The sequence below is a fragment of the Chroicocephalus ridibundus genome, chromosome 1, assembly GCF_963924245.1.
Source record: "Chroicocephalus ridibundus chromosome 1, bChrRid1.1, whole genome shotgun sequence".
In the NCBI taxonomy this organism is placed as follows: domain Eukaryota; kingdom Metazoa; phylum Chordata; class Aves; order Charadriiformes; family Laridae; genus Chroicocephalus; species Chroicocephalus ridibundus.
Window position 1 is genome coordinate 60637029 of NC_086284.1, and position 27995 is coordinate 60665023.

Genomic DNA, 27995 nt, shown 5'->3' on the forward strand with positions numbered 1-27995 from the left:
AGTGGCTTCTAGACACAGTCACAGCAATGCTGCTGAGAGACACCCAGCTGTATATACAAGGTTCCCTGATTTTTGCACATCAAATTTTGGATGAGAAGGCACATTTTAACTTTAATTACATCAAGCCCTGTTGAAAATGAGATAAAATCTCATCGCACATGGCTGTCTCTCTACCTTACCGGGCTGAAGAGGTAGGGGAGCCTGTTTTCTCCTTTTCAGAAAGCTTTCCTGTCTAATTTTACAGCATTAGTGGCTTTCTACCCATAGAACACATCCATCCATGTGGTAGACAGGTGAGTGGGATTGCTAGAGTGCTAACTCCCAACAGCTAACAGCTTCCATATAAAAAACATAGATACGTGACCTGTGTATCAAAGGAAAAAGCAAAATGTTAAAATGCCACATAAACATTTCACCTTGTATAGGTGAAATAGTAGATAGAAGACACTGTCCTGGAGGGATACAGTTAAGAGACAATTTGTTTTGCTTAACTTGCATGGCAAAGAAAAGGCTGGCTAATGTACCACAAGTAAAGCTGGTGCAAACCCCCCTTGCCTCCTCAGAGGATGGCAGGGCGACAGCTCCTCCTGAGAGCTGGCCCAGAAGACCCTCAGCCCTATGGGCTGGAGGGGCATCCATCAGCTTGAATCCATAGAAAAGGCTCTCCCTGGGTGATAGTAGAGACTGATAGGTGTTACTGCCTAAAGGGTACAGGACTAACTGGGATGCAGGGGAAGAGCACGCTGGACTTGCCTTATCAAACTCCATTTCCACCTCTTTTCATGGAGGTCTAAGTGCCAGCAACTGGAGCAGGAAACATGGGTCACAGGGGCCCGTACCTCTGTAGCGCCAGCAACATGCACATTGCTTGAATACGTATGGCTGTGTGATCAAGTTAGATCAGCTGTAAAACAGGATAAGAGTATTGGGAGCCAGGTATCAAAGCAGCTATAAATCTGGCCAGGCTACTGGAGGGGCCAGGGAGGCCAAGCCAGCTGCTAGAGAAAGCGTAGGGGGTGGATCCAAATACGGGAATTCCCAAAACAATATGTGGACCACTAGCACTCCATAACATGGTCCACAGGGCTACAGAATCCTGTTAACCAGCAAAATTTAGTCTTCCGTGCTATAAATCTGGTGTGTGCTACAGGTATATTAAGATAGAGAAGACCGACGCTGGTCCATTATCTTCGAGCAATGGAGCACATATGAAGAAGCATCAGTGGGGTGGTGTCAAATTTTGTTAATGTGCAACTGTAAGTCATACTCTTACATCACTTCCATTGTTTTGAAATAACACAAGTTTTATTGCTGTTGCTTGTTCCAAATGTCATTTGCCATCGTCTGTTTACCTGAGTGGACACACCTCATTAATACATTTAATTAAAAACATAACAGGGGTTAAATGGGTAGTTAACAGGCACATAAAACATCATATTACAGTGCAGGTCCAAGTTACCGCCGTGTGGAGCACAGACAGCATTTTAATCTCAGCAATGCCAGAGCTTTGCTCCCATTATCTGTACGGAAGTACAAAAGAATTTAAGGCACACGTGGCCTGCTGCTTTCAAGTAACAATGAGGCTAGAGGGATCATGCAGACAGCTTGGCTTCGATTACTATTTCTTGGCAATACTTGTTTCTTTCATGATATAAAATTGAAATGTAGTATAAAAAAGAAAATACATCTTTTCACAGGGTCTAATAGTGCCAAGTGCAATTTCAATATTTTAATGCTATATTATTTAAGCTTGAGGTACATTAAGAGTGCAAATTCTGCTGGAGTTTCTTCAGGATACTATGTTCAGTACAAGAGAGACTAATCTTTTGCTCTTGCTTCCCAAGAGAGGCTGCATTTCAAGTTAAAACAGTTTTTTCTTAACCTCTCCCATTGAACATATTATCCAGAGGTGTTACCGATACCCTGATTCCTCTTACTGCAGGGATAGTTAACGGGATGCCATAATTTACAAACACTTCTTGAATACAACTTTTACATTTCAGAGTCAGCTTCAGCTTTCTTTTCATAGAGGTCTGGATCTTTTTTGACTTGGTTCTTTTCTTCCTCATCAAATTGTGCTTCAATCTCATTTGGATCGACATAGGTGTAAAAATAAGCCATGACAGCAAAAATGATGCAAACTGCCAACAGCAAGGCAGCAAACAGCACATACTCTGCCCACTGCAAAAAAAAAAAAAAAAAAAGTATAATTTATCCATCAATATTCATTCCTCAAAAGAATGACACCTTTTTACTGTTTGCAAGAAACAAAGTTACTTCAGAATGTGAATCTGAGCACATATAAAAAGTGCCATATGACTTAAATGACATATATAATACGTATTTAAAGCGACTCAGAATTGAGGCCCTTTCAGTAGTTGTGTCTTCAATGAAGAGACAGAAGTTTTACAAATGCTGGAAAGTTCTACAGTATCATCTTCCTGGACTCACGAGAGTGAAGCAATAGCCTGAAAAGGAAACTCAGCCCCTCCTTTTGGCCAGGTAATGTAATTTTTAACCAGGCTGGCAGTGATCCTGCTTCCACATAGGCCAGCAGAGCGCAAGACCAGGACCTTCGGTTTCAAAGTGCTGTCTCCACCTGAAAAGCCTCAACAGCTCTGATTCATGCTCTTTCTGGTTAATTTAGCTGAAACCAGGACTGTCAGACCTGTTTCAAAGACAGGCTCTTGCCCCTCTCAGATATCCCTTTTGATTCGTTAGGGAAAGCCACAAGTAGTCTGAGAGAGTCTTGACCAAGTGCTCCTCACCAGGAGAGCCACAGCTTTCATGCCCTAAGGAGTGATGTTGGAAACCAATGTAGCCAGAAGACAGGACATGGCAAGGCTGAGGTATGTAGGTGAAGGGTCATTAGCAGTGAACAAAGTTTTGGTAGGTTTTAATCCCATCAGTTTAGAATTTCAGCCCAGAAGTTCACAGAATTTCCACACCATGAGAAGCAATTTATTGTAGAGATGCTGGAAACTGCTACTGGCAAGAAGAGGAGCCTGACGGAGCAAGAGTTAGGAATGGCAAACAACAGATAAGAGGCAGAAGCCTTTGTTGAAGCAGTATTTTTTAGAGTTGTTTAAAGTTTAATTTGTGTATGCACATGTGTACCTACACTGGGGAAGTTCTAGGGAAAAAGGACCAACAGAAACTTTAGAAGTGGCTCCAGAAGACAAGTTACCACCCTGTCGTTACAGCCTACAACCCTAGCTTTAATCCAGATAGTTTATAAAGATTCCTAACTCTGTTACTTTCACACTGTAATGAGATTCAGTCAAGCACCAGTTCTACAACTGACTGGTACACATCTTGTAGCTAACACTAACCACCTACATTCCAATTACCAATGCAAATCCACCATAATGTTGATGTTCAAAAGTTGTGGTTGAGGATTACCAGCCATGTCTCCCCCCCGTACTAGAGCTGCTTTCTCACAGCGCGGTAGAAAAACACGCCAATTGCTTGTGTGCTTACCTGCTCACTGAGTTTGGATGCTCCAGCCACGATAAGGACAATGATGTTGCCAACAGCCACCGTTAGCAGCCACCCTGCCTGCAGCACTGCCTTCATATTAGATGGCGCCTATAGAAGTAAAGGCACTTAAATTTTAGTCAAAAACTGCTATCACTTATTTTCTGATGTTTACTGCTTTCTTTACATTATAATAAATGCTGTTTTAGCTGGGGGGAGGAGGGCTTTCTTGGTTTGTGTTGTTGTGGTGTTTTGTTGGTTTTTTTTTTAATTAAAAATTGCTAGAGAACTAAACAGGCCCAGGAAAGGCTTTGAGGAGCAAGAGATTACTAGTACTGATTTACTGATTATAACACCTTTTACTTTGTACACACTGAGTAACTAACAGGCACATTTTACATCTGACTCAGTTGCGATGGTACAGATTAAATGAAAAAAAAAAAAAAAAAAGTGCATCATAGTCTAGCAAGCCATGTCTTACAATGTTCCTGTCACTGCAGTTTATAGACTCAGAATTAAGGGAAGAAATACACAAAGCTAATAATACAAACTGGAGTTGGAAGACAAAGGAGTTAAGAGTGCATAATTAAACCGCTGCTAAAAACTGTATGGAGGAACATAATGTAGAGATAAGGTGTCGGTACTTATCCATTTTATACTTGAGGGCTCTCTAGTTTGGTTTTACAGCAGCAGTACCGTTCCACTTGCTTTCAATGTAAAGTCACATGTGAGAAGGAGATTTAAGAACTAGTGGTCGAATCTTCAAAATGATATAATTCAGCATAGCTTCATGGAAAACACCAAGTGCTAGTGAAACAAGGCCAACTTGCACCAGTCTATAGTCCTACTAGCGGGCTCTGAAGGACACCATTGTTCGAACAAAGCAGCAATACAGAGCCACCACTTAAAAATAATAAAATCAGGGATCTTCATTTGTACCACGGTAAGGACTCCAACTCAGAGGTCTCAACACAAGGAGAGCTCTGAAGGGCAAAACCTACCTGTGAGTATGAAAACTCCAGCCCAGTGACGGAGAAGACTACTTCTGCACATGTAAGAATAAAATACTGAGGGATCTGCCAGGCCATGTGGACTGTGTTGGGTGAGATATCTTCAGAATATGTTACTGTAAGATTGTCTCTGGAACACTGGAAGTTAAAATAGCACATCAGGAACAGTGATAAAGAGCTTGTACACTAAAGAAACTCTAAGCAGCTCTGTATCAGCTCTATAATCAGATAGACACACAAAGTTCTGGGTAAGTAAGAAGTGTTGTATACGAAGCACTGCGTACCTAGTTATAAAGCAGTAGTTACTTTACAGCAGACTTCATGCAGATACTCAGTGTCTAATAGGGCTAAAGATTTAAGGCCATTAGTGATTAACATGAATTCTTGCATTAAATCATTTATCATACCCACCATTATTTTTATAGTTAACAACGGTTTTATGTTCTTTTTAACATGCAAGAATTCTAGCCTATGTACAACTAAGGGCAAGAGGAATAATTCTACAAGTTGGGTTTTTTTTTATTTCAAGGAAACGTGTCCAGAGAAGAGCCACGAGGATGATCAGAGGGCTGGAGCACCTCTCCTATGAGGACAGGCTGAGAGAGTTGGGGTTGTTCAGTCTGGAGAAAAGAAGGCTCCGAGGAGACCTTGTAGTGGCCTACCAGTATCTTAAGGGGGCCTACAAGAAAGCTGGTGAGGGACTTTTTAGGATGTCAGGTAATGGTAGGACTAGAGGGAATGGATTAAAACTAGAGGTAGGACGATTCAGACTGGACGTTAGGAAGAAGTTCTTCACCATGAGGGTGGTGAGACACTGGAACAGGCTGCCCACAGAGGTGGTGGAAGCCCCATCCCTGGAAGTTTTTAAGGCCAGGCTGGATGGGGCTCTGAGCAACCTGATCTAGTGGGAGGTGTCCCTGCCCATGGCAGGGGTTTGGAACCAGATGATCTTTAAAGTCCCTCCAACCTGAACCATTCTATGATTCTATGAAAATATTGACACGAAAAGTAATTCTGTCTTGTCTATTCAACAGCACTGGCAACTCACCTCATTAATTACAATTGTATAGGCACTACCAAATCCAAGTGCTTTTGAAGTATTTAAACAAGTAATTGAATTTCTAACAACTGTAATGCCATCTTGTCTGAAAAAGAAAAAAAACACAGTTCAGACCATAGGTATAGAAAATTGTGTGTATTATATAAAAGACAAGTATGCCTTTAAGTGGTTAGATTTAGGTAAAGGAAAAATGCTTACCTTCCTCCTGGAAAGAGTTCATAATTACTGTCAGAAAGAGGTGCCAGATTACCAAAAGAAGTTTCCCCCATGGTGACGTTGACAGGGTCGGGCAAATTGTTTAAGAACCTTTAAAATGCAAGAGTGGTGAAATACTAAACAAAATATGCATATGTCAAAAAAATACAGGTTTTACTTCTAATTATATACTGGCAGCACAACAAACATCAAGTCTTCCCCGTTCATTTTTGTCATTTAACATTTTTGAAATAATTCTAAATTTCTTAAAGTGTGGTTAATGCAAAAAGCAAGCTAGATCCACATCAGTCCACTGCCTACTTAGGAGAATGTCAAAAGCAAGCCTTTACCGCAGCCAGTAACAAATACATCTGCAAACAAAAGATGAAGAAGAAAACCAGAAGTTGCAGGATACTTCTTACCCAAGATTAAAAAGGAGGTATAGACATGTAATCTGTGCTGGCTGTCTACAAAAAAAAGGCTAGACAGTGGAGTGAAACATCCACTTCCAATTACAGTTAAATTATACCTAAAGTAGATATGGAAGGTAGCTTAGATTAATTGTCCCCAAGAAGATCCTATGCCCCCTAAACATTGAGTGAGGTGTTCAGCAAGCAGAGATTTCCTACAGTACGTGTTAAGAAGAAGAGTCCACCCAAGAGGCAGACGGAAGAGGCAGTCACACTACTGCCAACATTTAGGAATAAAACAAACTCTACCTGATGAGATTATTTCCTTCTTCTGGTTTTGATGTGACATTGTCAAGCAGCTGGTGGTGGAAGAGAACATTGTCAAGATACTTTGTTGGTATCAGTGAACAGCTTAAATGTGCAGTATTACATAGCAGTCAGAATTAACAGAGGCTTCAGAGCAAGACTGCAGACCTTTCTCATTTTAGGATCCTTCCAGGGCATGTGTCTACTAGAAAATGCTGTATGACCACACATTTGAATCATGGTGAAAGGGTAATTGTCAAGTTAAATACTAAGTTAGCAATTTTACTTTTTTTTTTTTTTTTTTTTTTTTTTAAACAACACCCTGCCCTGCCCTCTACAAATCACCAGTCTCACTGGTACAGCAGAGAGGGGGAGAGACAGAAAATAAGACAAAGGGAAAAGATACCCAGAGCCTGTCTTCACAGCTTCACGCACTCCACATAGAGAGCTGCTCAGGCATTAATGTATATCTAGGGAATTAAGCAGACTTACCCATTTAACAACAAGGTCAGTCTCGTTATTTTTAACTGCAAGAGTGTGGCGCTTTCCGCCTGGCAACTCGATAGTGTCAAGTTGAGTTTTATTTCCGGAAGTTACTTTTAATGATTGCAACCGAGAAGTCTCAAATATCATGTAGCCCGTCTACAAAGACAAAAAATTGCTATGAATTTCCATGCAACTGCATATTTGTCTACACCTTTGGGGGAGTGTTATAGGCTCCAGGGGGTCAGAAGTTCACAGGTGTGTTACTTCAGAAGTGCCAAACATCACTTCTGTTACGTTTCCTGCATCAAGCACTAATTTCCTTTGTTACACAAGCTGTAAAGTAACAAGAGCTTCCCACAAGCATTATGGAATAGCTGTTATGTTTTCCCGTGTATTTCTTGCTCCAGATAAATCAGGCTTACCACCACCAAGTAAAATTCTGTTTAGCTACACAAGCAGCACTAGCATAAATTAAGATGCAGCATTTTCCAAATCGCAACACCTCCTCAGAGATGCAAATGCAAGCTGCATTTTTATGGTTTCAGCATAACAGGAGTGACTATTACCAGAACATGTTTTAAATATTCCAAATACATTTAATCAGCATAAAATACTTAAAACATTAATAAACATGTTAATGTAGTACTAAAATAACCCATTTGTTTTCTAGGATTATAAAAAGCATTCTATAATCCAAACGGTCTGGATTATAAAATGTCTGTAGTAGGGAGTGGAGCATTTTAAACCCTTCATTATCAGGTATGCACCATGGTTATATCAATTCCACATCAGCATAAGATTTGAGTGCCCTTATCTTCTCCTCACAGCTCAGTTTCCACGCGAGGCAAATTTGGAGGAGGATGGATCCTCTTATATGGAAACAGGGCTGCAGGCTATCAGAGAACACACTTCCAGGCATCCATTATTAAAGGTGTCCATCAACTCCACCACATTTTGCTGTCAATAGGGCTATCAAGGTTGTGCTCTAATGGAACCTGAAAGTGTTCTTTGACAGCAAAATCTGAAGCTTAACATCTGTGACATAGCCACAGAAAAAGCTCCCTGTTCAAGTAAGTGATCGCTCGCAGTAAGAGCGGTGACTTACTAGAGCTGAATAGACATTTATTGAAGGAAGGGGTGTTCTTGCTGTTAAGAAATGGCACCTTTTTTACCAAGACTGGAATTTTCAAGTAGTTCAAAGTCACTATGAAGTTTCTTGAAAAAACCTCTTGCCAAAACAAACTAGTACCACTTAGAATATTGAAATAGTTACCATTTCTTCATTCACTGTGTTATGAGTAACAATTCATTCCACAATACAAAAAAAAAGAGAAAATCTTTAAAATTAATATAAAAAAAATAACTAGAAAAGAATCAATTTTGAACCATTAGTTAAGAACTACTTTGACTTACTCCATTAGATTTTTTTTTTTTATTTAAACTTGCTATTCTCCGCGTCCTCTAACTTACCGAGCCCATAGATGCGACATCCACGTGCCCAAGTTCAGGTTCAAACTTAATTGATGCATTATCAGTACCGAGGTTTATTATTTTGATTTGGGATTGCTCAGCTGCAGGGAAAACTGGAAGAGTTTTCTGTAGGACAAGCAAAAAGTAAAATCAGTGCCCTATCCTAAGTCACATGGAAATAGTACTACGATTTTCCTCCTTTCCCATAGTTTTGTCCACTTCAGTCTCTTTAGGTACATCACACAACAAAACCAGGTCCATCTTTACCTTTCTGTAGGAGATTCTCGCGCGACAGTCTGGGAAGTTACCAGCTTTGATGAAGATTCTGTCCAGTGCCAGTATGTGTGTGTGCACAGCTCTGGCCTTCTGAACAGGACAGTCAGGAAGACAGCCTGGGTGTGTCTACACCAGCTGAAGGCCAGACCCTTTACTTCCAACTTCAAGAGGAAGAGGTGGATATAAAGCTTGTTTCACTGCTGGACCCAGGCAGTAATGAGAGAATGCCTCATTTCTAACTAAAGCGATTTAAGAGTTGACCATCTTGCCTTGATAGTGCATGCAGATAGGCAGGCACTTCTGGATAGCTATTCCAATCTTGGGATGCAACGGGCCACCTCCCAGAGGTGTTGCTGATGCCCCAGCTACAGGGGAAGCCTTCGTCTGGTTTAGGCATGACAACTCCCCTTTGGGGCAAAGAAAGTTAGGTGTGATAAATCCTGCCTTAAATAGGTATCATCTTTGCCCGTGCTGTGATGATGCTTCCCAGACTGTCACATTACACCTCCAGTCAGAAGAGATTGGAGATACAAAGCAGCCCCCTCGTAGGCCAAACAAATCTCTGGTTTTCAGCTTTTAATCTCAGTTTAAAGACCTAAGGTTGCCTTTAATGTGTGATTTATGTTAATGGCAGATGAGAGTTTTTTTGCAGGATGGTGTTAGCTGATTTTTTATTAAAGTATATTGCAGAAGTGTGATTAGCATAATGTTTTCCCTCCTACTCCTGTGCTTGTATGCTTTGTTATGAATTTAGTCTTGTCTCACCTTAAACACACTTTGTTCTGTATTAACAGCTAAGTATTTACGAGTAAATACTTCTGTGTGGCTGAACTTACGTCTATTTGGACTTGCACAAGGGCAGCAGCAACGAAAGCCAAAGATGCAAGGAACATACCAACAGTGATCTTCCTCAGGGGCCTAGTGCCGCAACAAAACACATACGTGAGTCATAAAACAAATACCGATTCAAGACTTCAGCTGTTAGTGGTTTTCTTTCCATGGTGGGAAACTCAAACAGCCGCTACTAGCACGTTATCACCATTTGAAGGGCTGGTGTCATTACAGAAAGTGTTCTGCTAAGCTGGGTACCTCTCAATTCACAGCTATACTATCGGGAAATGTATCTTTCCTGCAGCATCTTCATAACCTGTTACTCTGCATCTGCTGGGCTCAAACTGACTAAATTAGGTTTCTGGAAAAGCCTGATCTACAGAAAGAAAAAAAAAATAATCCCAATTCAGTATGGTTGTTAGCTTTACAACAACAAAAACACAAGAAGTTATGCCCTTTAAAAAGGGTAACAACTTGTGTCTATATTGCTATGTTTAAATCAAAATAATACTGAGCAGAAAAACTCAGGGAAATACGTTGAATTAGGAGATGTCTACTGACATTCAGGTAAGCTGTAAGGATAAGTTATAAGTTTAAGGTAGGGATTTTATTTATGGCATTATTTGTCAAATGTAGAGTGTCCAAAAATGACAGTGTTTCCAGCACAGGACACCCCGCCCCCCAAAAAAAAAATAAAAAAAAAAAATCTTTCATAACTAGATGGAAAAACAGCATTGCAGCTTAGCCCTATAAGAATTGTGTTAAGAACTATATTCTCTTCTCCCCCTCTAACTTGGAAGTGCTAGCCACTTCGTTACTAACAATAAAGATAACGTGCAGTGGCCTCTGAAACTACACCTAGAAGCATCCAGTGAGCCAGGCTCCTCACTGGGTGTGAAGAGGAAACACATCTCGTCTCAGGCAGTTTTAAGCCCAAAACATGACACGTGCTAAGGATGTGTGTTGTATTTCTACTTCTTATAAACACTTTGGGAGGGAGAGGGGGTAAAGGGGGAAGCGGAAGACAGCAAGCAGCATCTCTCCTGCAGTCAAAAGATTTTGCCCTTAACTGGAAAATGCTTTACTGTTAAAAACTGCTTTACTGTTAGAGTCTCTTCCTCTAGTCTTGTGGTGCCTGTGCATACCACTTTCAGAGTCCTTTTCATTTTTTTTTTTACTTTCATTTGTTAAAGATATTAACCCCGTTTTAAATACACTACTATTTTCCCCTTAGCTGAGTGCCTGCTCTTGTTACACTAGGGCTGAAAGAGCAGAAACCACTAAACCGAGCCTCTGTTGAAGTCAGGTAAGTACATTGACTTACGTAAAGTTAATCTTGCATTTCTTGATTAAAGGATAAACCACAGCGTCTACAACTGGGACCATTATAATAATCAGGATTGGGTTCACAGTCTGTTGAAGATGAACATAAGGGGAAAAAACTGAGTATTTTTCAAAGTCTTTTTAAATGAAGGGCAGTTAAAAGTACATATGTAATCTTCGGGAAGCATTTAGAATTGTCAGACATAAGATTACCTGCATTTGGTCTGGCTGAATCTGAATAGCTCCCTGGTGAAGAAAAGATAAAGAGGTTTCAACATTATGACAACAAATAAGACTGATCTATAAAGTAAATGTTAATTAAGAAAAAAAGCAATAAGAAGTAACCTACAAAATTCCCATCCATTGTTGTGGCTTGCAGTGTCCATCTTGATCCCTTAACAAGAGAAGAGAAAGTTAAATGCTTAAAAAATGCTTTAAAGTTTAATCAGTCTTCCACAGTTCCTCTTGAATTGTTTTTGTCCATCAAGTGTTGGGAAAGACTTACAATAGAATACAAAATTAAACTGGCTTGCTATGGGAGTATTATTACCCTATAACATAAATGTTAGAACAAAATGATCCTCACGGTACATTTCACTTTATTTACTAGTTTCATGAAATAGAGCGGAAGGCAATTTAGATGTGGATATTAGCCAGAGAGATGGCACGGACATCCTGGGCAGAGCACCGCTGTGGGCTGTGCACAGAAGCAACCCGAGTGCCTTTGTGGCACCTGCCTGCGCCCGAGCACCCCGCACCACTGACGTGTCCGTACCCTCCGTCCCACAGCCCAGCCTGCCCTGAGCCCTCTGCCCACAAAACCTGCCCGGAGCTGGGTCGAGAGGGGCTGATGTGCAGCCCAAGCCCAGGGCGAGACGAGGAAAGTGCATCGCTGCATCTGGGGCAAGAGCCTTTAGCCACCCACAATGTAATGCTCTGAGATGTGACACAAGGAGTATTTAAGTTCTGAATTTCACAGCGAGATTGCCTATTTGTAACAGGTCGTGCTGGTACTAGACTAAAGCAGCACCATCCAGGCAATCCGGACCAAACTTCCTACGCATTGCCTTGTGCAAAGCTTTCAGCCCCTGGTTCTCTCAGATACCCTCCTAAATTCCTACTTCAACACTTAACTCTGAAAGCCTGCTTTCATGAGCCCTGAGCGCTCAGTCCACCAAGCGAATGGGAATTATAGGCTTATACTTCTGCTTGAAGATGTTAGGTACTTAATAACAAGTTTGAGTCATTAAGCAAGCTGTCACCCAGCTCATTTCATCCCTGATTCTCCAGAGTATTTACGCTAGGACTCTACATTGCATCTCCCATCTAAGAGTGGGAGAAGTGTGAGAACTAAGAAAGCTTTAAATTACTGTTTCACCCTCTGAGTCCTGGCTGATACAAGATTTGGAGAGGCCTCAGTCACTGCCTCAGTCCTGGGCATGTCCAGATAAATTGAGTTTCCCCTGGCTGCAGAACATCCTGTGCTAACATGACTCAATAACTACCCCTTTGCATTAGAACCATGTTAAAAAAAATTGCAAAGAATTTGTTTCCACCCTCATATTGGCATCTTTTATGTCTGGTGACCTCAGAGTACCTAGTGTGACGTGGCGCAGCCCTAATTGCTAAGCCAAACAATTTCTACTTTACCTGCTGGTCAAAAAGCGCCCAGAACATGGGGAGAGGAATGTAAAGGAAAAGCACCTTCAACACCATCTTAGTCTGAGCAATCAGTCGTTTCTGCAGCAAACGAGATTTATACAACAGGAATTAGTGAAAAAGAGACACAGTTGCAGCCTGCTATTTACAGCGCCGTGGAAGGTAAAGGCATAAAGACACATCGTGTCCCCTCACTACAGGAGGGACATTGAGGTGCTGGAGCGCGTCCAGAGAAGAGCAATGAAGCTGGTGGGGGGTCTGGAGCACAAGTCTTATGAGAAGCAGCTGAGGGAGCTGGGGTTGTTTAGCCTGGAGAAAAGGAGGCTGAGGGGAGACCTTATTGCTCTCTACAACTACCTGGAAGGAGGGTGTAGAGAGGTGGGGGTCGGTCTCTTCTCCCAAGTAACAAGTGATAGGACAAGAGGAAACAGCCTCAGGTTGCCCCAAGGGAGGTTTAGATTGAACATTAGGAAAAATTTCTTCACTGAAAGGGTTGTCAAGCATTGGAACAGGCTGCCCAGGGAAGTGGTTGAGACACCATCCCTGGAGGAATCTAAAAGACGAGTAGATGTGGTGCTGAGGGACATGGTTTAGGGGTAAATTGGCAATGTTACGTTCACAGTTGGACTTGATGACCTTAAAGGTCTCTTTCAATCAAAACAATTCTATGAATCTAATGTTTACCCACATCCTGAACTTTGAAAATTGTGGGTCCTTCTGCTCATTTCTGTTAAAAAGCACAGGGTCTGCCTATGGGCGTGGGCAGGGCTGCCGGTTAAAGGTGACATTGATATCAGAGAAACCTGCATCTTTTGGCATGTATACTGATGGCAGCATGAGATTCAGCACTCAGTCCTGCTTTATGTTTCTAGAAAGGAGGCATTTGAATGACAGGTGACCAAGGAATGCATTTCACACACGCAAAAAGCATACAGGCAAAAGGAAAATAAAGGGGACAGGCTAAGCTTTGTGCTGCGGTTGACAAGAGGGCAGGGTAGATAGGAGAAGAGGGACGTGGCTGGAGACTATGGGACACAAGACTATCAGAGTCATGGGAAGGAGCTTGTACTGAGGCTGGGGTGATTCTACGTTTATCCATTTCAGCTGAAATTCCTAAACATAATTCTGCAGTTTGATCCCAAGACAAGTGTTATGGCCCTGGGCATTAACCACGACAAGTCAACACCATGCCCATATCACAGAATTGTAGGGGCTGGAAGGGACCTCTGGATATCTTCTAGTCCGACCCCCTGCCAGAGCAGGTTCACCTAGAGCAGGATGCACAGGATCACGTCCAGGCAGGTTTTGAAGATTTCCAGAGAAGGAGACTCCACAGCCTCTCTGGGCAGCCTGTTCCAAGCTTTTCCTTCTACAGCCATTAAACCAGCATATTTTTGTTTGAAGTTGGTTCTGAAGCTGGTTTACTGAGAGAAACAAAGAGTTGACAGGGATAATGCTTGCTATTTTACTAATTAAAAAACTAACGGGTGCTTATATTGGTTCAACAAGGGAATTAGTCTTTTCTTCTTCTCCCTCAAATTTCCCCGGGCAGCCTACGAACTCGCAGAGCATCAACTCATACACAGCTCTGCTTTCTCCCACAGCAGATGGGGTGGTAACCTGCAATCCCAGGGGAGCGCTGAGGTTTGGCCAGACCGTCAGCTTCTAAACGGTCAAGAACCCCAAAACTATTTCACCCAGCGCTTGAGGCAATGGCTCAGAGCAGACAGAAGAGAAGCAGAGGGTCAGGGGATGTCAGGGCACAGGAGTGGTCATGCAGTACTCACGTCATACTTCTCACTCGCCCAGTCTAGCCAGTGCTCTCTCTTGGGGAACTCCTTGCTGCGATGCCGAAACCGGTTTTTGATGGCAAACTGAGGAGAGACAGAACTTTTTTTAATGGCATTACAAATATTTATAAATGCTACAAGCTGCTTTGTCATTAAAGATGATGCTCCTGCTTTAGAAGGTGCTAGAGATGATTTACTTCTGTTAACTGCTCCAAGCATCTAAGGAAATATCGCATTTAAGGCCTCACACTGCATGTCCAGTGGAGTGTGCACCTGGGATTAAGCAAACCAAACAGCTCAGAGTTGTCTCTCAGTGTGGGCTGCTGTTAGGAACTTGAAGACCTGCCCACTTCAGACTTACTTACGTACAACAATAATAGAAGAATGCCGTACGCACAGGTTTTCAGAGCTGAATGGCCATAGGAGTACATTTCACTATGAGAAGCAGAATCTTGCAGATATTCCTCCTACCTTGACGCTGAATATACACAAATACAGTCCTGGAGAACTCCCAAGACTTTCTGCATGGAATAACATGCGTGGCTGAGCTGGGCCTTAGAAGCAGCACTCTAAATGATGGCCAAAGTCACCTATAGAGATTTGGTTTCGATAGTGCTTACAAGACAAGGGACGGTCTGGCTAAAACAAGCTGGCAGATCTGCATGGAGAATTAAACAGCCCACAAATGAAAAAAATCCCCTGATCTCAAAGTCGAGGCACTGCAAAGTTGGGACATGCAGATTTAGCTCCCCTCCTTGCAGGCTTGCACCGGCATGTAACACCACCACCACCCCCCACGCTGAACTCCCTAGTACAATGGGGATCAATACACCTCTGCATTGTAAATAACATTCTTTTAATAAGCAATAAATCGTTGCTGATAAGATGTACCAGTCACTCTGCTCTTGACTTGGCTCAAGGCATGTTTGTCTTTTACTACAGGGCTGCATAAAGGTGCAGAGATGAGGAAGGAAAGATTCCCAGCGGCTGGGATAAGCTTTTAGACATCACTGACATCTGACCTTGTTTCCTTTGTGTATAAATTAACATGTAAACCAACATATAGATAAATAAAAAGGCAATTTGAATCTGGAGGTGTCAGTAAGAAGCCTTCTGTAAGGAAAGAAGTAAAGAACTTCAGAAGCTCTCCTCTTATCACGACACATTTCTGATCTAGGCAAGTTTACTGAACAGTTTTAAAAATTGCGGCCAGGGTTTTGGGGAATACAAATAGTACTTACTCCAATGCATTTGGAAACTTGAACCATTATATTTCCTTGAGGTTTAGCTTTCTTGTACATTCCGCTTCCAGCTATGAATACAACTACAATACACAAACAAAAACAAACAGCAACTCGGGATTAATTGAAAATAGTGGCAAATAATGTGGTATGGAAACCGTAATGGTCAAGGAATTAGATCAGGGTAGGAATAAGCCTCCTAAGGAGCAATGGAACTGCCTATAGGCATGTTATCATACAGTAAAATAAATCAGATAAATAGAAGCGATCTGCTACTATTAAAGGCAAAGGACTAAATCTGGAAACTCTTGGGGTAAGTCCTCAGGGGGACGTTAGCTTTATAGAGAACAAGGACCACTTAGGACCTTGGCTGTGTCCTTGCTGTGCCAGATTAAGACAGCTTTACGGGCAACTTTTCAGGAGTCTGGGATGCTGCAACGCACGTCCCGCAGGGACACGTGAGGCTCTGCCTGAACCGCAGGACCGAGCGAGGTGTCCTCAGCTCCCACGCCCAGGCACGTTCCTGGCCTCACCCTCCCACGTGCGGAGCAGGACATGGGCAAACCCCCGCAGCCCCTGAACGCCCTGGGTTGGGCACACAGGCGAGGCGGGGGTCACCAGTAGCTGGACACCCACCCTGGGTGGGCTCCCAGTCAGGACCATGAACGACCAGGACCACGAGGGATACTGGGGTACATATTGACACCCCCCCCAGCTTCTTGGTCTTTGTGCGGCTAGTAAAAATGCAGGTGTTTGAGAAGTACTGACAGGCCAGTATGGCACATCTCCAGCACAGGGACAATTACCATATACAGTTTGCTACCCTGGACTACGGATAGTTTCCAAAACCCACACTTTCCTCAGAGTTCTCACACTACATTCAAAAGATCTTATTTACACACCCCAGTAGTCCAAGAAATACAGACAGTAAATTACATATTGTACAGAATTCAACATATATTTGTGCCTCTCCCCAGCCTTGTCAGTCTCTCCGGGTGAATCAGTCTCTTCTGCAAAAGTGAGTGCCTCAGGTTAATCCCACACCACACCACCACCACCCCCCCCCAAGAAAAATTTAAGTCAAAAATTGCAGAAACGATCAGGTATTGGTAGAGGTTGGTACCTGGGGATTTCTACCACTTTCTCATTATTCTGAGACGGTTATCATCTAATCATGTCTATAACTGAAGCAGCAAGATGGAAACAGTTCCACTTACCCAAGGAGATAGCCATGAGGGCAGCAGGAACTCCAAAAGCTAGTGGGTAACATCGCTGTTTGCTGTGAATGCCACACTCTTGAGCTGAAGTACAAAGTAATGTTAGATAAAAATCCTGGTTAGTACTGCCAGTATTTTACGTAGGGTTTCTGTTCTTTGTATTCATTGTTAACTCAGGGGACAAAAAAAAATAAAATCTCTGCTAATGTTATTGACAGTGCATGATCAATATCCAACTTATCTCTCATTATTGAAAAGGGGAATTATGTATCACAAAAAAATAAATAAAAATCACAGAATGGTTCAGGTTGGAAGTGACCTCTGGTGGTCATTTGGTCTGATGCCCCTGCTCAAGCAGGGCCACCCGGAACTAGTGGCCCAGGACCATGTCCAGGTGGCTTTTGAGTGTCTCCAAGGATGGAGGCCTCCCTGGGCAACCTGTGCCAGTGCTTTGTCGCCCTCACAGTGAAAAAGTGTTTCCTGATGTTCAGAGGAAACCTCCCATGTTTCAGTGTGTGCCCATTGCCTCCTGTCCTCTCACTGGGCAGCACCAAGCAGAGCCTGGCTCTGTCCTCTTTGCACCCTCCCCTCAGGTATTTGTATACATTGATGAGATCCCCCGAGTTTTACACTGAGAAGTGAAGAATCCTGCTAGAAGGGTCAAATGCATGTTCTTGGCGAGAAAGGAACTAGATTACAAAAAGTTTTGGGGTAAGTTCATAACCAAGGATGTAAGTAACGTAAGCGTAGCTTGTTGAAAAAATTCTCAAACACCTTCCCCACCCCACCCCCACCCCCCGCCAAGTAGTCAGGGATTTGGCTTTATAAACTTTATGGATACCTCCTGAAACGATGCTAGAGTGTGGACATAACTACTAACAGGGAAAAAAACTAAACACTATTATTACCTTTTTCACCATACTCCTAACAGGAAGATTAGAAAGTTTGATCAGAAAAAAAAAATAGCTTGCAGCTAATTAGTATCTTTAGTTATATTAGCCTTTTGGTTAAACCTTTACAGGACACAATGATATCACTTTCCCCAGCTGAATTTGTCTCTTTTTCCAAGGCAGTTTTCACCTCTTACCAGCATGGAAGTAAACTGCATGTTGTGCCTTGTGCATATCTCCTCACACTTTGGGAAAGGATAGAATTTGCATTAAGCAAGCATCTAAAACGCTTCTACACAGTCTGTTCCAGTCAAGAAATCCAAAGGTCAGAATTTCAGCCCAGTGCTTTAGGGTTATTCCAGAACTCACATGCTGTTTTCTTTCTTTTGAGAAAAACAGCCTTCTCAAATTCCTGCCAAGCGCATCCATACAGCACCATCTGTGTAAGCTTGCCGCAAAAATCCATACACATATGGATCAGTGAATTATTTGCTTTTTGTTTAGGATCACGCTATTCGTTATAAGCAGAAGAGAAAAATAACTTCTTCCTTTAACGATATGAAAAACATGATTTACTTTGTCACATGGATAAACGTGTTCCCATGTGCGCAGATGCTTCTGTGCTTTGCATGGGCGCACTTCAGAATAGTCTCTGCTTCCACAGTAGAGGGCTCTCCCCGCTCTTCCCAGAAAACAGTACAACTCTTTCTTGTCTGATGGTTTTAAAGGCATTGGAAGAGGTGCCGCGTTTGTACCTCCATGGAATTAAAGCATGCATTAAGGCATACAAGTTGATGGCTTCAGCATATCTCTTCAGATCTAGCACTTCCAATCCTAAAGGTGATTCAGATCTCAGACTGGCTTGTTTTTGACAGTACCTCACCCCTGAGAAGTTGGATGACATACATGAGAACTTGAAGACTATTTGCCAGATAACTCCACAAGGCGTCAGAGAACAGACTGTTCATTAAAACCTAACTGGACTGCAACCCAACATTCATCCCTTACTGATATTTAACTATTTTATAAACAAATGTGTGGCCTTACCTCTGAGAATTGGGGTGATTATAGTAGATAGGAGACTTCCAGCATTTATGGACAAATAAAAGATAGAGAAGAATCTAGATCTTTGTTTATCCTACAGTAAAACCAAAAAGATGTTTAGAACGGCTTAGCCAGAACCACATTGATCAGCCTATATTGAACGATCAGCAGTTCAGTTTGCACAGTTCAGGGCAAATAATTACCCAGCTGCTTCTTCAGCTACTCAGGAAAAACTACAGCGATGTACACGTCTCAATATGCATATTATTAGAGTATTATAATAGTCAAACATTAGTAAGAGCATCTGTACAACTGAAAATCTGGAAGACATTGTTACCTGATCCTCTTCAAACTGATCTCCACCAAACGCTGACACGCAAGGTTTGATCCCACCAGTACCAAGCGCAATGAGGATCAAGCCAATCATGGACAGTGCACTGGAACAAAGTAGAAAACAGAAAAAGGAAAAAACAAAAACAAACCCAAAAACATTAAATAATCACTTTGCTTTCTTACTTAAAGCGTACGTGAGAGACTGATTGCAAGACAGTTGAAACTCAAGTAGCATAAATTTAAGGCTTAAGCTGTCCCACCCTTCATCAACCTGGAGAAAAACCATGCAGAAGGCAACTCACATGTGCACTGGTATGTTATCAGGAGAGCCATCCTGGGTTTGATCCGTCAGGTCATTTATGGAGCTCACAGCCATGACCGCCTGCCCAATCGTGTAGACAATGGACAGGGAGACAATGGTCCTGTTATAAAGAGAGGAGATATGTTTTTAGATATGTTAACACAATTTCACACATATACATACACCCACAGGTAATGCAGACTTCTGCTTATTTCAAAGATGTTTAGTAAAGAAACATAGTTAACAAATACAACAAGTTATGGACTCAACTTCTCACAAGCTGCTGTAAAAATCCATCTACATACCTCTGTCACAATATTTCTATTCTGTTTCGGTTTTTTTTTTGAAATTATTATTTTAGCTAGCCCTGTTTAATTAAGCAAGGCAAGACGACAAATGGATTCTGTAGATATCACCAGGTCACGGGAGATATTTAAATATCTTCAGTGGTTGCCTTTTTAATAACCAACTCAAGAATGCCATTATCAGATTTTATACAGGGTGAAGTTCAAATGGGCTACCCTGCAACACCGAAGTATACAATCTATACTGATTTTAATACCATTTAAACAATCCATTTTAATACCACTTAAACAATGGAAGCGCACCGACAGTTTTAAACTCAGAGGGGAGTGAGAGCAGCGCTGAGGAGTTCAGACCTCAGGCTTTCAGCCTGAATTTCCTCTGCCAGGAGGTGCCTAGGAAGGTAATACTACAGAACCACCAGCCCCCACCCTCATGCCTTTATGGTCCATTCCTCTTTCTTGTATGTAAGAACATACTCCATTTTAACTTTGTTGGAGCCCAAGTATGTGACTATAGGTTAATCCACATTCATCTGCTTCCTTGGTTGGGTCTCCATCCAACGGGTCTCCAGTTTGGAGGAAAAGCAAGAGAAATAGGGCGCAGTGTATTTAAAGCTCTAGTTTGCCGGAGAAGGAGTCCCATACCCAGTGCAGCCCATGACAATGAAGGGCAAGGCTCAAGGACCTCGGACACGGCAAATCTATTTGACAAGGGCAAGAGATCCTCCCAGCAAGCTTGGAGCACCCTGATACAAGAGGGACAGAGGAAGCACCACTCACACCATTGACCAAGTTCTTCTCACTTTAGAACAAGGTTTCTCTGACTTAAAAATGCTCTTCCCTGTAGGAGAGTAAAAATCTATACAAAGTGGGGCAACAGTGAATCTACTATTTAGTGGTATTTAGTAGATAAATTAGAACTTTTTTTTTTAAATAGCATTTCCATACAGTTACTTTAGTTGCTTAACAACTTGGGAGAAAGTTTCCAATTGAAGTTAAACCTGAGCTGGCCAGGAGAGAAACTCCTGGTTTTTATTTGTGAGGCTCATAAGCTCGCTGTGAAGACAACACTTACATAATTGGCCCCGAATGGATGGTAACCAATTAAAAAATAATTGTGATTTTTGTACAATTTTCCCCAAGAACTCCACATCCAACATATACGAGCAGGTCCCAGCGTGCTCCTTGGCAGACACTGCACAGAGTACATGGATTGTGTAAGGTCTGAGTCTCTCCTACAAGAGTGCTTAGCAGTGCTTGGGTAACTGCCTCTTTCTCTTGTCATCACAGGTTTTTTAAAATGAGTTATTGTTTAAGCCTTCCTCATGGCGCCTTGCTGTATTTTAGGGCGCAGAATCATAGAATCATCTAGGTTGGAAGGGACCTTTAAGATCATCGATTCCAACCATCAAACTGACACTGACAAAAACTATCACTAAACCATGTCCCTCAGCACCACACCTACACGTCTTTTATATACCTCCAGGGATGGCGACCCCACCACTTCCCTGGGCAGCCTGTTCCAATGTTTGATAACCCCTTTTGGTGAAGACATTTTTCCTAATATCCATCCTAAACCTCTCGTGGTGCAACTTGAGGCCATTTCCTCTTGTCCTATCGCCTGTTACTTGGGAGAAGAGACCAACCCCCACCTCATTCCAGTTTTAAGCCCTGAGCCATCCTACCGAGCTCCTGTTAAGGGTCTGGTGGCCAGGGGCTTGCAGCTCTGGCACTGGTATACACACGTAACAGAGGAGAAAGGATGCAAGGTCCGCAAAGCTTTATCAGATAAAACAGGTAAAAGCCAAAATAGATTTTTAAAAAATAAATAATAAAAACCCATACCACCTGAAAAAGTGAGCGCACACATATTCAGGCTGCAATCTGCAAGATACCAAGCTATTTGCAATGAGCTTACACCGATCGGGCTGGCTCCACAAAGCTCAATTAGCAGCAGTCGCAGCCCTGGTCTCCCAGGGGCTTTCAACACAGCGGAAGAAGATGGTGCAGCCTGCAGCCGACCGACTGCACAGCCAGCTTCATCTCTAATCTCTGGGAGACCTTTGACAAGCCAGCTAACATTCCTGACTTATATCCCCACCATAAAATCTTTATTGCGCTTTTCTCTGGCAAAGTAAACGCTATTAGAGTCACGACCTCAGTAAAAGAGAACGAGACCAGGCTGTTGGAAATAATTTGGTTACGTTTCAAAGCTCTTCGTTCAGCGGTACTTTTCTGAGCAACTAGCACACTGGTGAAAACCCAGAATTCATCATTTAAAGAAAGAGTTGCAACTCTGTAAAACCTCCCACTGAGCTGTCAAGTTAATACTGAAGTTACAGAATACTTTAGAATATGTTCCAAAACATATTCCCAGTTAATCCCAGGTAATGCGGTAGTTCACAATTTCTTTGGCCACCTGCAATAGGTAAAGATTCAATCCAGTGTAATTATGATCTCCAGTATCTATTTTCACAGCTTGGTGAATACTTCTCCTTAGTTTAGCTTACATTTTGTCCAGATGAGGAAAAAAAAAAACGCACCATGCCTAGAAAACAAGCTACTACCCTTAAATGACTGGCAGATCTGTTAAGTCCAGTGGTGTTTCAGGTCTGAACTAAATCAGTTAAAACTTCAAGATCTGGGAGGAAAAAAAAAAACAAACTCAAACACCATAAACTGTCCTGGAGAAGCCAATACCAGCTCTGAAGTTGTTCTGAGCTGCTGCTTTAGGAGATGGTTTCAGTACCACTGGGCTCAGCTGAGCTTTCATGATTTTTGGTTGTTTTCTGAGGAAGGACTCACTTAAACTTTCCCAGCCAAGAGTCTGCAACGATAGCTCCAAGGATCGGTGTCAAGTAGCACAGAGCAACGAACGTGTGGTAGATGGCTGTCGACAAGTTGTCATCCCATTGCAGGAAGTATTTGAAATACAAAACGAGCACCGCTGTAGGAAGAAGAACAAACCAACAGGTTACAAACCAAAGTCAGGGCTGAGTGAGTAAAGGTAGGCAGGAGGACACACAGGACATGGGACGTACCTCGCATGCCATAGTAGGAGAACCGCTCGCAGAACTCATTGATGATGATGAAGAAGATGCTCAAGGGGTAGCCAAAGCAGCTTGGCTGAAGGCAAGAGACAAACAGCGTGAGCTCAGAGCTGCGTGATGGACTAACATCGCTCGCCGCAACCCACTGCTTGAGCAAGATCCGTGCAGGCTCAGCGGGAGCGGGTAGGTACTCAGGGGTTAGGAGGCTGCATGGGCTTCTGTGGAGCGACACTGGTTTACCCGAACCAAGAGTCAATTTCTCACTTTCCCCTCTTGGTCCCCAGAGCCCTACAGACTTCTCATCGGCCCTTTGCAAGAGATCTTTAGCAATGCTACATTTGATCTCCAAGAGCTGCGTTATGCACATTTGAAGTCTCCAGCATCTAACCCTCAGAGCGATCTTGACTACTATCCAAAAATGTGCAAAAAGCCAATATTTTTTAAAACAACCCAAACCCAACAAAAACCCCACTGCATTAAACCCCCACAAGACCCAAGTTAGAAACCTGGGGCTATTTTTAAATACCTCCAGATGAGATAAACAAACATTTAAACATTTTATTCAAACCAATCTCTCAGGAAACCTCCCTGTCCTTACAAATACTCTGCTTGATGAAAAACACTTAATTTCTTCAGACTTGCTGACTTTACTCCTAACCTAAAATGGCATGGTATTAACTGCCAGATTTACTGAGCCTTCACCTGCTGTGATAGGCATCTCCATGGTCACCATCACGCCATTTGTGATGTGGCTCTTGCCATTGCAACACAAGGAAAAAGCACACATCAGGTACAAATCCGGCATGATCAGCAGAACTGGAAGTTTAACTTCTGATTGCCTACTTTTCTTAGTGGATGAATACATGACACCATTTCTATTAAAATTACTAGGAATGCAAGCTGAACATAATCCTCTATATTTTACCTTTTTTATGGGTTTAATTCTGCAAGTTGCAAAAATCAGATTTTTTAATAAGCCTCAGAACATCCCAGAGGTAAAACAGTTATGAAACTTAAGAAGTGTGGACAAGAAAAAAATACAGCACTGTTTGGCTTCATGTTGTGAGGGTTTAGGAATCAAACCAATCCATATTCCATGAGAAACAGAAAAAAGTTAACTCTGTAGATCAAAAGGAAAGAAACCTTATGGGGGAAAATCCTGCCTGACGTGGGTAAATCAGAGAGCCCACGTCTCCAGCAAAGCCTCTGGCCAGAACTTTAGTGAACAACACACCACTTTGTGAGACTTGTGTGCCACAATAAGGTTTTTGTGAGTACTGCAAGAAAAATCCAGCTTTGTTATGAGCTGAACCAAGTATACCTGCACATCTTACCCATGGCTGGGTAAGCAAGCTTCACTGAAAGAATCTGACTTCAGCTGAGGTGAGTGCCAGGTGGGACTCACCTAGTTTCAGAGCAACAGAAATTAGAGGCTGAAGTAGAAACTTGTCACTCTTGATTTATCACACCCTCCATGGGCAGAAAGAAGTGCCTCCAAAGGAAGACCATCCACTTGTATCCCAAAATTAGATAAAATTCTTTTGAAGATGCCTACTTCCCTTGGCTGAAGACAGCAGGAGCTCTAGATGACTAGCCCCACCTTGGGCACAGCTTTTGGTGGACCGGGGTTCATACAGAAGACCGCCACCCAACACTGCCCATGCACCATCATTAAGCCACACAAATATCTGTGCTCCTGAGGAGGTGGATGGGGAACCACACAGTGAAGGTTTGTCTCCTTCACCCATAGATGTACCCAAAAGGTTCTGATTTCAGCAGTTGGTGGGTCAAGCCCTAAACCAGAAACCCACGCTGTGCAGCTGGTTTCTGCCAGTGTAATTGAGTATGACCTAGCTGGGGAGGAGAGGATGTCCCCATCTGAAGCAGGAGACAGCCTTCCCTGTGTCTGGCCTGCCTGCAGAGAAAAAAGGGACAGGGCAGCCCCAGCACGACCCACCCCCACCAGAAATTCACAAAACCTCACTAAAACCTTTTTGTCCTCCTTGGGGTTCTCAAACCTCCCCAGTGTCACACACTTACTGTGTAAGCTGTTATGTGCTGATCTGGGAAGGTAACAAACTTCCTCCAAGGGGTTCTGGTGTCAGCCACTAGCACTTGTGTCCCTGGCAGAGATGTCCTGCACTCACGCACTGGCACAGCAGCCATGGGTGGGTTTTTACGGGCTGCCCCCGAGCTGGTGGAGATTTGTACGTCATAGCCGTGAGCACAAACGGGACCCCACAGGAGAAAGCTACGGAGTCTTTCCCAAGGTAGTATCCCTTCTATTTTTCTATTTTTTTCTGTTCTCAATCAAGAAGAGAATATGCAGTTATACCTTGATAAATGTATGACCTACACTGTTCTTGATTTGCACTATACTGTCCTTTTAAACCTCTGCTGCATTGTACAGGTGCCTACACACACATTTACTGAAATAAATGTTCTGTTGTGACCCCCCCTCTTGGCCAGAAAGCGCTGGATCCACCACTGAAGAGGTAACCTAAAGGTTAAGTTTTATAGTGCACTCCGTAACCTTCCCCTGCCCCGGGGATGCCAGGCAGACGCCTGACACCATCCCTCTGCACAGCTTTGACTTTGGCTGCTGAGGAAGCCGCTGAGCTGTGAGAGAGCTGCGGGGAAAGTCTGCAGGGTAAAACCTTGCGAGATAAGAAAAGCAAAGACAGAGATAGGGTTGCTGAGACAGGTGTCATTAAGAGTTCAAAGATTCACGAGGAAGAACTCTGACACCCAAAAGGTAAAAGGGTACCTCAGGAAGCGTTGGCAGATGATGACAACTTGGCCACACGAAGGATGGGCTCCAGGGACCCTTCTCCTCCCAGCTAAAGTCTGCCCAGCAAACGCTCTTCAGATGTTTTACCAGGGTGATGAGCACGCTAATGCTTAGCTGGGATTTAATAAGCTACCAGGCTGCTTTGCATGTGCTGTCCAATAACTCATTATTTTAAAGTATGTTTATAGGATGATTTTTTTTTTGTGCACCACTAAAGTTACCCAAACGACATTACCCAAAGAAAGTCAGCGTAGCCGCTTTTTATAAGAGAAAACAATACTTACTGACTTGCCCTTTATTGTCGCTGTGGAAAGAAAAAAAACAAAACACACAAGTTAATGGAAACTACTAAGTAAGATTCCTTTAAAACCACTAGAAGACACGGGAAAAATTCAGCTCGAAACAAATCATGAAACACAATATCGTTCAGGATGAGTAAACGTTCAGTTCATTAAAGGCGGGGGCTTTTCATGAGGCAAGAAGGCTATTAGGCAAAACTTCACTTGATTGATAGCCTTTTGTTTTTCAGGCTCACACACACTCCCAGGGAAAAATCAAAAAGGACTGATGAGACAAAGCATCCCATCCTACTATGGCTGCTCACCACACATCAAAGTGTTGGTGGACCACCCTACCACCCACAGAAGATGAACCCTGCTTCAATTCACTCTCGGGGTCGTTACCTTAAAGGCAAGTCAAGGGTAAGGGATACAACGTAGATGCCCCGTCAGGGGTGGACGCCAAGTCCTGAAAAGGGACAAACTTCCCATAGCTCAGACTTCGGGAGGGCTGAACACACGGTCCAGCAGCATGACCCACGTTAGCAGGAAATTCCCATAAACCTGGAGGATTATCCTAGGAAGGCCTGGGAGCACGGGAGGGGTCCCACTGAGGTCAGCGAGAGCAGACAGCTGCTCGCGGCCCTGAAATCACATCCAGCTGCTCACAGGAGGTTCCCTGGCCCTGGCAGCCCTCCAAGCACTGTCCTGCAGGGCTTGCGCGGCTCGGGGGACTGGCTGGAAGGCTGAGCTTGCACCCTGGTCAGATAAAGGCCCCGGGCCCACACAGTGGATGTCAGCAGTTCCTATAAAGCCACATGAGCGAGTTCATTATCGTTAAGATAAGACAAAGTACAAGATGTGAACTTTGAGATCCCTGCTTGCAAATGAAGTGTGCCCATAACAGAAGCCTACAAGAAAAATATGTTTGACAAAATCATTACTTAGTCCATAGTTCACAACAGATGAAAACAGCTGACAGCAACGCTATAGTGTTCGACCGAATACGAAATAAAGTCACTTTCAAAAATTACTAAAACAAATCAATCCTGTTCTTTCCTTCACCGCCATGAACAACTATCTTCACTATAGAGACAGAAGTAGTATTATGCAGGTAATTCAAGAACATCTTTTCCTAGAAAATAGGGAACATCCAGAAAGTGCTAACGCACCAATGTCAGGGCACGTGCAAATATCTGAGTCATTAGTTGTTGGTAATGTCCCTTACACAACTCATGTGTGCAGATATACCAAAGGATATCAAGATATGAGCAATAGAGACTACCTTCATAACAACTCCTTGATTATTTCCACTTGTTGGCCTTTCCAGCACACGTGCATCATGCTGCCGGTTTTTCATAACACATACAGGGAACATCAGTTTGAGCAGCTCACTCCTGTCTCTGTTAGCTAAGCCTTGGGAAAAAAATACCAAGGATTTTGTAGTTGGTTGGGGTTTTTTCCTTTCCAGAGGGTAAAAGTATCATCTCTGCAAAAAAAACCCTACGCAGAGGACACTGCAGAGGCATTTTTTCCAGGTAACATTGACTGACTTCGGTGTTTAAAGAGACACACTTATTTCTCAACCCTTTTGATTTTACTCTTCTATTCTCCTTTTATGGCAACAGTTGGGAAACTCCCGACTGGAATGAAAGCCAGTATTTCAACATGGGCACCTAAACTGCCTGAGGAACTCCACTGTCAGGTAGCTTCAGGGTTAGACCTACAAAAACATAGAGCACCCAGCATTTTGCACCGATTTCAGTGATAAATCTGGGGTTTGCTAATGGCACGTTGGAGCAGTCCCTCCTTCAGGCGATCCTCAGTACCTCTCATTATCTCCCCACAAAGAATGACCTGCAGAACTGCTCATTTTCACCGCAAAATACCGAAGAGCTTCACCTTTTTCAAAATAAAGCTCTGAACAGTTATGCCTTAAGATTGCAATAAGTTATGCCTTAATATGCATATTCCCTTAAGATATTAAATATTTTTAAACAGTGGAAAGAGAGAAGGCGCTCAGTTCTTGGCTTGAGGGCTGAATCTAAGTCATTTTTTTGTCGGTGGGTGACTCTCTCCTTCCTACACTTGCAGGCAGGGTGGGGGGCAGCCTCATGGCCCTGACCCCTTCCCAGCCGCTCCCACCAGCGCAGTTCCCTGCAGTCACAGAGATGCCGCGGGACGCTGCAGCTCTTGTGACTCGTGGTCCATGTCACGAGATGGGACCACATTGCTTTGCTCCACGCAGCCAT

The 27995-nt window shown here is 43.0% G+C and overlaps 1 protein-coding gene across 1 annotated transcript; it reads right to left on the minus strand.

Moving 5' to 3' along the window:
* Nucleotides 1-1326: 1326 nt before the first annotated feature.
* On the minus strand, nt 1327-27995 carry SLC15A1 (solute carrier family 15 member 1). Its single transcript, XM_063345420.1, has 22 exons — nt 27960-27995; nt 22666-22750; nt 22430-22571; nt 19321-19440; nt 19023-19122; nt 18689-18779; nt 16752-16835; nt 15535-15617; nt 14291-14377; nt 12495-12584; nt 11194-11238; nt 11058-11090; nt 10846-10934; nt 9527-9608; nt 8415-8540; nt 6951-7100; nt 6462-6511; nt 5746-5853; nt 5536-5632; nt 4479-4625; nt 3481-3588; nt 1327-2181 (listed from the first exon to the last, which is right to left on the minus strand). Exons 1-22 carry the CDS (start codon nt 27993-27995, stop codon nt 1993-1995), a joined length of 2142 nt encoding a protein of 713 aa, XP_063201490.1. The 3' UTR covers nt 1327-1992.

Coding starts and splice junctions, on each gene's coding strand:
- SLC15A1 (XM_063345420.1), bottom strand. CDS start 27,995: ATGGCTGCGTGGAGCAAAGCAATGTGGTCCCATCTC. Junction 7,101..8,414: donor ATGTCGCATCTATGGGCTCG/GTAAGTTAGAGG, acceptor TTGTCTTTGTAG/ACGGGCTACATGATATTTGA. Junction 5,633..5,745: donor GAACTCTTTCCAGGAGGAAG/GTAAGCATTTTT, acceptor TTTCTTTTTCAG/ACAAGATGGCATTACAGTTG.